The sequence below is a fragment of the Haliotis rufescens genome, unplaced genomic scaffold (genome assembly GCF_023055435.1).
Source record: "Haliotis rufescens isolate VD_foot unplaced genomic scaffold, xgHalRufe1.0.p SCAF_11, whole genome shotgun sequence".
Taxonomy (NCBI): Eukaryota; Metazoa; Mollusca; class Gastropoda; order Lepetellida; family Haliotidae; genus Haliotis; species Haliotis rufescens.
The window spans coordinates 31,989,711-32,002,438 of NW_025963791.1; the positions used below are offsets into that span (position 1 = coordinate 31,989,711).

At 39.8% G+C, this 12,728-nt stretch overlaps 1 protein-coding gene across 8 annotated transcripts in view; it reads right to left on the reverse strand.

Annotated features, from left to right (window-relative positions):
• Nucleotides 1-552: 552 nt before the first annotated feature.
• LOC124132524 (ras-related protein Rab-37-like) overlaps nucleotides 553-12,728 on the reverse strand; it is a 156,946-nt gene continuing 144,770 nt past the window's right edge. For 6 of the 8 annotated variants that reach the window (XM_048392565.1, XM_048392569.1, XM_048392568.1 and 3 more), the window contains exons 3-8: nucleotides 12,151-12,192; nucleotides 7,418-7,484; nucleotides 4,039-4,091; nucleotides 2,270-2,392; nucleotides 1,876-1,952; nucleotides 553-1,063 (exon numbers count right to left, since the gene is read on the reverse strand). In XM_048392565.1, the coding sequence (XP_048248522.1) occupies nucleotides 964-1,063; nucleotides 1,876-1,952; nucleotides 2,270-2,392; nucleotides 4,039-4,091; nucleotides 7,418-7,484; nucleotides 12,151-12,192 (462 nt within the window). In that variant the 3' untranslated portion in view covers nucleotides 553-963. Of the gene's footprint in view, nucleotides 1,064-1,875; nucleotides 1,953-2,269; nucleotides 2,393-4,038; nucleotides 4,092-7,417; nucleotides 7,485-7,559; nucleotides 7,627-12,150; nucleotides 12,193-12,728 lie in introns of all 8 variants that reach the window. The other 2 variants (XM_048392566.1, XM_046496467.2) reach the window with 1 other exon arrangement.

The window sequence follows — 12,728 nt, forward strand, 5'->3', positions numbered from 1 at the left end:
ACGGGTGGCCTAGTTGTCTAAGGCTCCACAATTCGCTGTGCAGAGTTGCGTCCCTTGGGCACGCCAGAAACCTATGATTGTGGTTTTGAATCCCGGTTCGCCCCGATTATGTTTCTAGGTTTGTCAGCACCATACCCGTGCACGTGGGTTTCACCGAAGCTGTAAACGTCTGAAACCTGCATCACTTCGGGCTTTCCTCCCACATTAAGCTGACACACCGTGATATACATGTAACTGGAATACTGTTAAAAGCGCCATTAAACCCAACTCACTCACTACTATAGTTCATCTGCCATGACAGATTAACTGCCAGTAGAGTCATATGAAAGAATCAAGTGTTTCTTAACTTCCTTGGAGCAGTATATGTCATGAGTTCGTAGGTATTGTTAATAAGCCATACACTTCAAATGACAGAGTCTACTGGAGAACAATGTAGCACATGTACCGTAATCAATGTAATTAGTGTCCCCGATATTTCACTGAATGAGAAGCCTTCACGCCATGATCCCGGTGCTTTTTAATCAATTTATTTCATTCCTTTTGATAATTCAACATTGAACTCAACAAGTGAAGACAAGTGGAGACAGAGTGAAGAGGGGGAAGGTCTCACCTGTATGAGTGGCAGTATTAGGGGAAGTAATTATGTTGATTACAGCGCACAGGTCAATGACCCTACAGATCTCTCAATTTTGTTATGCAATATGTTCTAAAGCAAGCCGAAGGAGGTTCTCATTGTAAAGACCATACTTACTTTTGTCCAGAATTATATTTGATTGCATGGTGTTGTTGCAATGTATGACATATGTTCTAATGTTGTAGAATGAAAATTGTCTGGGGAGTTTTACTGCTGACTGGGTCTCTTAACTAAAGGGAGATAACTCCTCTCGGCTTGCTGTGACTTCCGACACGAGGAAGCATTAGGTCTCGGATGATAGCACAAGCATCAGTCCAACTCCACTGTTGCTAGCTGCAGCAGCTTGCATTCTTTTTCTCTTGTTCTACATAATCTGCTACATTAAATTTCGGTTCATTGGGACGACGAGTCTTCTTCATTTTCAGATCTCTGGAACATAAACGAAATGATTTGCAGGTTAGAAAAACTTACTCCACAATGCAGGCAGTTGGTGGAAACTGAAAACTGAACACAAGATTTGATACAATGTGTTATCAACTGTCCTATCCTTGCCACAGGGTACTGGTTACTGAGTGTTGTAAATTTAAGTGTGTTTCCTTGTCATCAAAACTACCTGAATATGGATATTCATGATATTAAACACACTGCAGTTCCCTTTTGCACTTTGATCCCTTAACACAGAAACCAATATGTGCCTCTTCCTCCTTCAGGGCGTCCCCTTCCCTTGGTTGCCAACAAGAGTTATCTGTACCTGACCCCTTCACTTCCTTCCCATCGCACACTATGATAGTCATGTGCTGGGGATTTGGATTCGATATCTTTGTTTTGGGGACTTGTTGATGTTATAACCGAACAATTCTACGTCAGATACCCTTTTGATTTGTTTGTTTGTTGTTTAACGCCACACTCAGCAATATTCCAGCTATATGACAGCGGTCTGTAAATAATCAAATCTGGACCAGACGATTCAATGATTGATATCATAAGCATCGATCCTCGCATTCGGGATACAGTGACATGCTTCAACCAAGTCAGCGAGTCTGACCACCCGATCCCGTTAGTCGCCTCTTACGACAAGCATAGTTGCCTTTTAAGGCAAGCATGAGTTGCTGAAAACCTATTCTAACCTGAATCTTCACGAGTACTACATTATAATATGTGGGACATTTTTTATTCAGCAAAATTGCCACCTGTGGTGTTGATAATTATTTTCCTGACAGTTTTAAAGTGTTACTACTTACCTAGCTACTGCCATAAACGCTAATTCTACATTCATGCCAGTTTTGGCACTGGTCTCCATGAAGGCAACTCCATATTCCTGGAAAAATAACAAGAATCGTCACACACACAACATATTTGACACATATCACAAAACCCAGAGCCATGAGGATGCATATATACTATTTATGTGCTGTACCGGTAGTTATGATAGTATTCTAAACATTACATGTACAAATGTCAAATAATAATTTGGGGATTAAAGACACAAAAGTATTCTATCCCGAATAACTGTGAAAAAATAAATAAATGGAAAGTGTTCAAGTGAGTGCACTGCATGACTTGAGGCGAAGTGTTTCATATTGTTGTGTAGTTAATAACAAATCTTCCATCAGTCATTTGTCATATTTTTCTTACCCTTGCTAACCTCTCTCCATCCTCTCTCCGAATAACTCTCTCTCCAGCAATGTCAGCTTTGTTGCCAAGCAACATGATTACAACGTCTTCTTGTGCATATTCATTAATTTCAGCTAGCCAGGCCTGAAATATACCAATACCGGTATTACAAAAGTGCATTATGATGACTTGTGTGTACCGTTTACAAAATCACAAAATGGCGCTTCGTTGTTGATGGCAACATATAACGATCATTATGAAATTAAAAAAAGACAAGAGAAACAGCTTCCAACATTATGAAAGTGGATGACTGATTAGTTAAATCTTTATCAAAAATAATAATGACTTTTTTCAATATAATTACAACGTTTTTCATCTTATATTACTGAACATCTGAAAGTACCAGCACATGTCTTGCAGTCCGACTTCACAGTGTTTTTTGCCTTTCACTTCCTGGTTCGGCTTATCTGGGGGTCATATCATTTTCTTTCGTATTTCAATGGTCAAGTTAATACCTCGGCTTATCTGCGGGGTCGGCTTATCTGCGGTCGTATACGGTACATTGCTAATGAGGTAAATTGTAACATACGGCCACCGTTGGGAAGGGTGTCTTATACTTATTGGAGGCTGTTTGGAATGTACACTATAGAAAGTTTCATTTCAATTTGACGGTTATGTCTGTTAAGTTTAAATGAATTGTTTCACATAAAATCACCCTAAGAAATTCATTTTAAGTCTAGTCCAGAGGAAAGGGGACACCATATTTCATAGTCCTCCAAGTCTGTAGCACGTCCTGCTTGTTGGCAAGATGTTTACTATGTTTACATTTTCTGTCAGTTTTATTCAGTTCAAATTTGTAGCAAAACTGTAGCATTGAGAACTCGTTCAGAATTATAGCCCTCAAATGATTCTAGTCAATGAGGACTACCATCGCTGGATTATTACTTGCTCTCACAACAAATTGGTAGTCACAGGCTAGCGACTAGTGTACATTTTGAAGGCTGCAGCTTGTAAATACTGGTCAGGCAAACCAGTGGTTGACATCATGAGCACTGATCCACACAGTCAGGGCCCAACAACACACTATCCTCCAGGGCCTCCCTACAAAGCTACCATCCTCAGTATGCCACCATCCTCAGTATGTTAGGGCATGGGAGTTACGATCATCTGGGAGCGAAGACCAGTTCATGGAACAGAGCCCCTTGTCCCATATTGTAACCTTCCAGTCCTCGTTAGTCACCTCGTATGACAAGGATGGGGTACAAGGGACCTCGTCAAACCCCAAATCCCCACATGGACCATGCTTTTAGTGTTGTACAGTGCCGTGCAAAAGAAAGTATACACCCATGTTTGATGGTGGCTAAAAATGAAACTGACAAAAAATTGTGAATTGATGGTGATGTATTTGATACAGGTTTCATAGTTGTGTTTTGGTCCTGAAGTTTGCAGCGTTTCGGCGACTGTTTTCAGCCAAGTAACGTATATATATATACTTTGTAACACAGTGGCTTTTGCTTGGTAATATTATCTCCATTAAATGTCTTCAAGATAAGTCATCCCCAGCCCTCTCTGCATAAGGACCAGCAATGAGTCTGTTAATGGAATGTCATTTTGTAACTTGAAACTCCACAATCTCTGCTCAGATCCGAGCACATTCTGACCACTGGAGGATATAGTATATATGACAATGTTTGTAATTTTTGGGTCAAATTCAATTTTCAAGTGCATACTTTCTTTTGTCCAGCAATGTATTACAACATGGTCGTTTGAAATGACTGGCGTCTACTTACTCTGATGTTGTCAAAGCTGGCTTTATTTGTGACATCATATAACAATAGGAGAGCTGAAAAAAAAATAATAACAGTTGACAAAAAGATATTTACTTTGATAATTAAATCAATAAATGCTCTGTAGACAAACATATCAGAATCTGTTAAGGATTTGTAATATTCAGAGAGATACAAACAATGTTACTGAACTGATATTGTTTCATAAATATTAAAAATTTATAAGATACAAACAAACATCTAAATTTTATATAGTTGGTTGATGTTCTTTTTTTACTTTCCCTGAGTTAACGTTCATACGTGATATGCAATATGATCATAGTCTTAATGAACTATCTTATTGTACATGGAGTTACAGCATAACAAAGACAACATACGCATGACAAAGACATGACTAAACACACATTACACAAACCAGTCTCTTGAATATGTTCAAGAATTATCCTCTCGGAAACATCGGTTCTAACATGTGACCAGGTCAAATCTTACAACATTTCATTCAAAAGAACATGCATGTCCCAGTCGTCTAATGTGCCATAATTCTCTATGCCGAGTTACAGCCTATAAGTGCCCCGGAATCTTTGATCATGGGTTCAATTCCAAGATTAATCCTGATTTTGTTCCAAGGTTTGTCAGCATCATACCCATGCTTGTGGGTTTTACCAAAGTGAGAAACTTCAAAGAGGTGAATAACTTCTGGCTTTCCTCCAACATCAAGCTGACACACCGTGAAATAACTGAAGTACTGTTGAAAGTGACATTTAACCCAAACGCACTCAGACACACTCTCTCACTTTTAGTAAAACAGGCATCAATCAAGGGATTCACATTTCTTCCCCTATAATTCCATCACAAAGGGTCCAAATTTGTTGTATCCAATTTGATAAAATCCAACAACATTTTTGCCCTAAGTGTGCATCAGTTTCGCCAGTGCTACATTTCTTTAAGATAATGTTTAAAGGTTTCTATTTTGAGGGTTGATTCTAGGGACAAAGAAATACTTTTGATTCCAATTATTTTTCATGATTCTTTGAATCCTGGTCAACCGTAAATATCCTAAAGAACATGATAAGGGAAGTCCCAAATAAACATACAAGCATCCTAGAACAATATACATCTTAAACAACAATATACATCTTAAACAACAATATACATCTTAAACAACAATATACATCTTAAACAAAATCCACAGTTGTGCATGAAAAAATGAACATCCTCATTTTACAAGGGAAACAAAAAGTGACAATGTGTGCATCATGCATACCAAACTTTATAATCCACCCCAACCATGTCAGTGTGCCATGCAGGTCGCATTGACATGCATTCAGTGGTGGAAGAGTGCACTATGAAACCACAGCCGATACAAGGCATGTCAGAGGTGATCACTGTACATCTCGTTAACTGGCTACCTTCTTGCTGAACTGTGTGTGTTCAGGTGGTTGAATGAGTGCAGAACATGAATATTTGTTGTTTGTTTATTGTTTAATGCCCACTCAGCAATATTCCAGCTACATGACGACGGTTTATATATAATCGAGTCTGGACCTGACAATCCAGTGATTGACATCATGAGCATCGATCCACGAATGAGTTACGATGGTATGCATCAACCATGTTAGCGAGCCCGACCACCCAATCCAGTCAGTCGCCTCTTACGACAAGCATAATCGCCTTTTATGACAAGCAAGGGTAGCTGAAGACCCGTATCATCACAGGTCTGAGATCAACCTGAGAGTATATGAACATTATATGAAGCTGTGCTTATTCTGGAGATTATTAACCTATTGGGGAATGTTCACTATCAAATAGGTTTCATACTCAATTTGTTAAATTTTGTTTGTTTGTTTGTTTGTTTGTTTGTTTGTTTGTTTGTAGTTTAACACCACACTCGGCAATATTGCAGGTTAATGAAAGCGGTCTGTAAATAATCGAGTCTGGACCAGACAATCTAGTGATTGACAACATGAGCATCGATCCACGCAATTGGGATCGATGAATGCATCAACCAAGTCAGCGAGCCTGACCACCCGATCCCGTTAGTCGCCTCTTACGACGAGCATAGTCGCCATTTACAGCAAGCATGGATTGCTGAAGACCTATTCTACCCCGAATCTTCACGGGCCTAGTTTGTTAAATGATCATAACAGCTTCGGTGAAAGAGTAACTGACAAATCAAAATCTAACTGGACCAGATATCTGAAGGCCATATGTAAGGTCCCTGTTTTGAGGCAGTCCTAAAATCTCTCAATGGTGTTCTGTACACAGCATCATCCTGCAAACAGTCCACATTCACTATAGCCTGGGGTAGGATCTCTGCAGAATGATCTGCTCCCAGAACCCACGCAAGTATCCTTTGAAGCAGACATAATCGGGCTGGTCAACCAGTAATGGCCAGACTAGCCACTGGCCAGATAGATCAACATATTGGCTCCATGAGAATTAGATACGGTCAAGCTACAAGCTCATTATTATAATTGACTAAGGTGATCTTCAAAGTGCATCTTCCTCCCTACATTAGTGCTGTTGCGTTAACAATCAACATGATGCATTTGCTTGAAATTGACAAAAGTGCTACATACAAATCCCTGTGCAAATGACTTGATTTAGAATGTTGGTTAATACCATGGGCATCTCGGAAGTAAGCATGGTTAATAATTCAGGGATTTATTTCGATCATTGTAGTTATATTTTACAACACTGACAGCATGCATTTGAAATTGATTAAAGTGTGATTGTACAAATACTGCGTCAAATATATTGATTTAGAATCTTGGTTTATAACAGTGTTCGAAATACCTGCCTGCCCGACCGTCCGAGACGGGTTGATTTCAACTCGGGCTGCCAGATTTTCAAATCCCCCTGCCCGACGGTCGGGTTATATTTCATATGTGAAAATATTCTAAATATTTCCCGATGATAAGCATTAATTCAAATGTAAAGATGAATGATAAAATGTAACCAAAAGGAAACCCCGTTAGCTTATCCTGAGAAACATATGATTATAGTGGGCAGGCAGGTTTTGGTCAGGGCTGGCAAGTATTTCAGCTAGCCAGTCCTGTGGTCTGGCTGAAATTTTTGGGAGTTTCATACCCTGTTTATAATGCTAGGATTTATTTTAATCATTGTAGTTTTTAAAACATTTGTAACATGGATTTGCAGCTAAACATATTGATCGTTGATCTTAAATACGACAGTGACAACAACATTGATGTTAGTATCTATTCTACAACTAGCAACACCACACTGAAGTGACAATATTACCACCAAAATCAGTAGTCGTTAGAAGTGTGAACAAAATATCAAATAGGGACAGACGTGTTAACTGAGTGACATCTAGCCATACATAATGATGCGACGACAGATAGATAAGTGCTAATGATACCATGGGCATCTCGGTAGTAAGCATGTGTAATGCTTCGGAATCGCTCTTGACCAGCAGTGTCCCATATCTGCAATGATAAACTTGTTGTACATTTCACAGCAACAGTGTACATTTCAGGACAATCGCAACATCTGCAACCTACCATTAGCATCACGGTAATAAGCACGAGTGATGCTTCGAAAACGTTCTTGACCAGCTGTATCCCAGATCTGAAGAACATGTTCATATATTAAAACATCCAATAAAGCATGCACAGCAAGGCCAGAAATTTGCTTTACTGATTTTTTACAGGAAAATACAAGTCGGTAGGTGTAAAAAAGAAAATGCTATTTTCTAAATAGTTTTTTGCTTCACTACAGGTCGGCTGGTATAAAAAATAAAAATGGTTTAATGTGGGAGGAGAGCCTGCAACACAGCTGTTGCTTTACAGTTTGTTTGTTTGTTGTTTAACGCAATATTTCCAACTATATGACGGCGGTCTGTAAGTAACAAACCAGTTATTGACAACATGAGCATTGATCAACGCAATTGGGATCGATGACATGCATCAACCAAGTCAGCGAGCCTGACCACCCGATCCCGTTAGTCGCGTCTCACGACAAGCATGGTCGCCTTTTACGGCAAGCATGGGTTGCTGAAGACCTATTCAACCCGGGGCCAGCTGTTGCTCTAAGCAATGTAAACCTGACAAACCAAGCGGGAAGACAGTTGTGCATCAATGCATCCTATCAATTTCAGGAACAACAACAAACTTTATTCTGACTCCCATGTTTAATTTTTGAAATTCAGTCGGCCCATGTTTAAAAAATATTTTTTGGGTGAAATATGTTATCAGCTTATCAGCCGGATAAAAAAAGAGCAAATTCTGCATTGTTTTTTCTTGAACCATTTCAACAAACTTTTCAGTCAGCAGATCCGTAAAGCAGGTAAAAAGAATGTGGCCCATGTTGTACACAAGGAGTTTTCAACTGCCATACTGCATGTCAGCACTGTGACTGGGTGATTTGGGGCAAACACTGCTTATAACAGTGTTCCAGCTGTATCACGGAGTGTCTGCGAAGTGTGGAAGGCAAGCCCAAAGTAATATAGGTCTTAGACAATTACCACAACTACCACCATGCCAACGAGCATGAGTATGGTGCTGACAAACCTAGAAACATAATCGGGGCAAACCGGGATTCGAACCCATGGGATTCGTACCTGGCATGCCCAAGTGAATGCAGCACTTTGGACAACTGGGCCCCCCATGCCCCCTAAAGCATGTCAGCAATGCATGTTCATACCAATTTTATCATTCAAAACTGGCTCCCACAGGAGATATCACTTGGGTGAGATCAAGCAATATCTACATTTTAGATATCGCTGCAATGAAAATGCATCACAATGCTTTGCAGACCATTGTGACGTCATTAGTTACCATGACGTCACAATCAAATGACAGTAATAGGCAGTGTCTTAAGTGTAAAATACTGCTAACAGCTTCAGTAGCGGAGCCATTAATGATGTCTTTTGATTGTGACATCATGGTAACCAATGACGTCACAATAGTCCGCAAAGCATTGTGATGCAATTTCATTGCTGCGATATCTACAGTGTACAATTACTTGGAGGTAATATTTGCATCAAACCCCTGTGAAACTAGAAACAATCATAAGTTGGCCTTACAAGTATGAGCAAGTTTGACATATTTGTTCCAGAGTGAGTGAGTAGTATGGTTTTATGCTGCTTTTAGGAATATTCCAGCAATATCACGGCGGACGACACCAGAAATGGGCTTCACGCATTGTACCCATGTCGGGAATCGAACCCGGGTCTTTGGCGTGACGAGTGAACGCTTTAACCACTAGGCTACCCGATCGCCCCTATTTGTTCCAGAAGAGCTCCAATGATTCAGTGCCAACCTAACATAGCATGTTACCATAGTTACGCAATGATCTACCACAAATGTCATCAACTGTAATATAATACATACAGTTATTCAAGAATTCATCTGTAAATCTGGTACAAATGTAAATAATTCACATTTACAACCATTCTCCTGGCATGCCGGCATGAACAAATCAAAAGTTACAATAGAAATAGCTTGCACAGCTCAATTCATCAAGTTGTGGCAAGGCTGCAAATGACATGTTTGTTAGTGAAATTCATAAGCTCATCCAAGCTTTGAGTCAGCTGAAAATGTCTCAGGCTGGTGCAATACAACTGCTTGTTCCTCAACCGTTCCTTTTACAAATATTCTGTGTTGGGTCGAAAGTGCTTGCATGCTAACTTCAAAACTTTGCTCTACTTATCACAGATCTGTTAAACTTTAGTTCACAGCCATTGAACAGAATTCAATGTCCAGATTTATGTAGTAGGAAATAACCGAAGTGATTAATCATTTCTATAGCGCTAAAAGTAGTCTATATTCATATAGAGTGCCAGACTTTCGATGATCTATGTTGAGATTTTTCTGGATTATTTTTATCATTTCCTCCTTTTGAACAGCATCGCCGGTGTTGAGATGGAATATCGGTGCTTTTCTTAAAAACATTCCCGAAGATTCAACTTGGAAATAATTTTCTAACATCTTCCGCACCATCCTCTCATTTTCCGGAGTTGACAAAATCCTGCATATTTTCATGCCTCTCCACTTCATATTCAGAGCCTTTACACGAGTAATTTTGGGGATTTTTTAAAAATCAATCAAAAATGATTTGGCATTAGGGTCTTTCGAGGTTTCTCTCTCCTGGCATGAATCCGCATTATGTAAACCTTCATTTTTTATGGTGTCCAGCTCCTTCTTTTCGACTGATCTTTGTGTCTATCGGTAACAGACGTTGAACTTACATGACGTCATCATAGGCAAGGAGACCTGACATCATCTCAAGCATGATGTCATATAACAACAGAACTGATTGTCCGTTCACGGATAACACATCATTGCAAACATGATGTCACATTACTATGAGAATCCGCCACGGATCTGAGAATACGCCACGATTGGAGTCCAGTCCCAGATCTGAGTCCTACATATATTCAACATTCATACTTGAGATTTTAAGTTGATCCTCTTTTCATAAAATACTTTTGCATACTGGACAATGGACAAGAATTTTGAAAAACTACAAGGAAATTAGTCTGATTGATGTGGCCTTTCATAACCTGTTCACAATATTCCATTTACTAGTCACATGCATAAAGAACTATATCTCGATGACACTGAACTGACCAACAGCTGTTTCCAAACATAAACACACTTATAGTCTGGAAGGTAATTTAAGGTACCGTCGTTTACTACAATATCTGAACTATTGGACGTTGAGGCGCCCAACGCTAACACCGTATTCGTGCGTGCGTGATTCCTGTGCACCCTTTTGAGTTGAGTTGATTGGTTCAACTGTGTCATATGGCCCTGTGACGCAGGGGTAGCATTATGCAGATGGCTGTTACAATGAATTCTCGTTCCACCCGTGACGAACAGGTCTGGTTGTTGATGAAATATAGTGATAGCTAAATAGACAGATTTTTTATTTAGGCACCGATTGTCTTTAAATATAATATCCAGTTATGTATGACTGTTTAATAATCTCATACCAACTTTGACTGGAGTAGGTCCGACAGTTTTTCAGATATTGTAGTAAACGTCGGTACCTCAAATTACCTTCCAGACTATTATCTCCTGTAAAACCATAGCTGTTTCGTGTTCTGAAGAGTGTGTCCATGACATGAAACTGACTCAGTCCATGGCTGGCCCATACAAAGTAAGGGTTACTCCAGAGCTAACTTCAGTTTTCTCGCACAACAGCTTAGCCTGGGAACAATCAATACCTAGGTAAAACATGCCTCAGTGTTTGGGAATATCTGCTTGTCATGACACTAAACGTACATCTAACAATGTTAACTGCTGCAGACCTAGGGTAATCAATAGCAATGTTTTGTAAAACAGTCGTCGTTGTCAATATGTTCAACATCTGGCGCAAAACAAACCAGCCATGCCACTGATAAGTGTGCCACCTGAATCGTGGGAGGATTAATGTTGTGTCATCCAGCTGGTAGTCATCCTATATGATTGTGGATTCTGCAATGGTATACTTGATACTGAATGGAGGATATGGCTAGTTATGGTTGCACGTCAGTGCTAGAGTGAGTGAGTGAGTATGGTTTTACGCCGCTTTTAGCAATATTCCAGTAATATCACAGCAGGGGACACCAGAAATGGGCTTCACACATTGTACCCATGTCGGGAATTGAACCCTGGTCTTCGGCGTGACCCTGGCAATGGGGCTCAGACTCATACAGCCCGAAGAACACAACCAGGGGACATAACTCCCCTCTACCTTCCCAAATGTGTTTAGCAGACATGGATAAGAAACGGTTCATTTTCGGGTTCCATTCTCATTTGGGTGAAGCAAAGCAAGGACAAAGTGTGACTGTGTGACATATATCCATGTCCTACATTGCTTCTTTACTTAAGAAAAAACTCCATATATATATGAGTCCAAATATTCATTTTCACTTTTCATTCTGTTTTGTTTTTAACACTGCCCTCCATGACGTCAGCCTGTAAATAATCAGGTCTGGAACAGGCAATCCATTGAGTGACATCATGAGCATCGATCCACGGAATTGGGATCCGATGACATGCATCAATTAAGTCAGGGAGCCTGACTTCCTGCTCCCATTAGTCTCCTTGGACTGCTGAAGACCAATTCTAACCCAGAGATAGTCACCATGGTTACTGCATATCTTACCTGTAATTTGACCTTTGTTCCTTCTACATCAACGACTTTGTTCTGAAAAAAAGAAAAATTTATTGAGCATGTGTGAAAGGTAAGATGACTTAAGTAACAAAAACATCCTACTGAGTCTTAGAGAACATTAACTAACATCACAAATACACTACACAATAATACAAAATAATTTAAGGACTACCCGACTCCTTAGTAATAGTAAAACGTAAGAAACGGGTGGTCCTTTACTTTTTGGAGTAGTAAATGCTAGGACCTTGTTGTGTATGATGTCATACTTTATAACAAAGAGGGACGGTCGGGAAGCTTAGTGTTTAAAGCGTTCGCTCGTCACGCCGAAGACCAGGGTTCGATTCCCGACATGGGTACAATGTGTGAAGCCCATTTCTGGTGTCCCATGTAAAACCATACTCACTCACTCACTTCTAACAAAGAGCAAGTGGTGTTGTTAGGTTGACAAGATGACTGACATCAGCTGTGGGACAGAAGCTAGTAATTAATTTAGGCTGCATCTGGTTGATTACATTACACTGACAACATCAAAATCAATTAATTTCTAGTGTGTCAAAACATTATTCAAA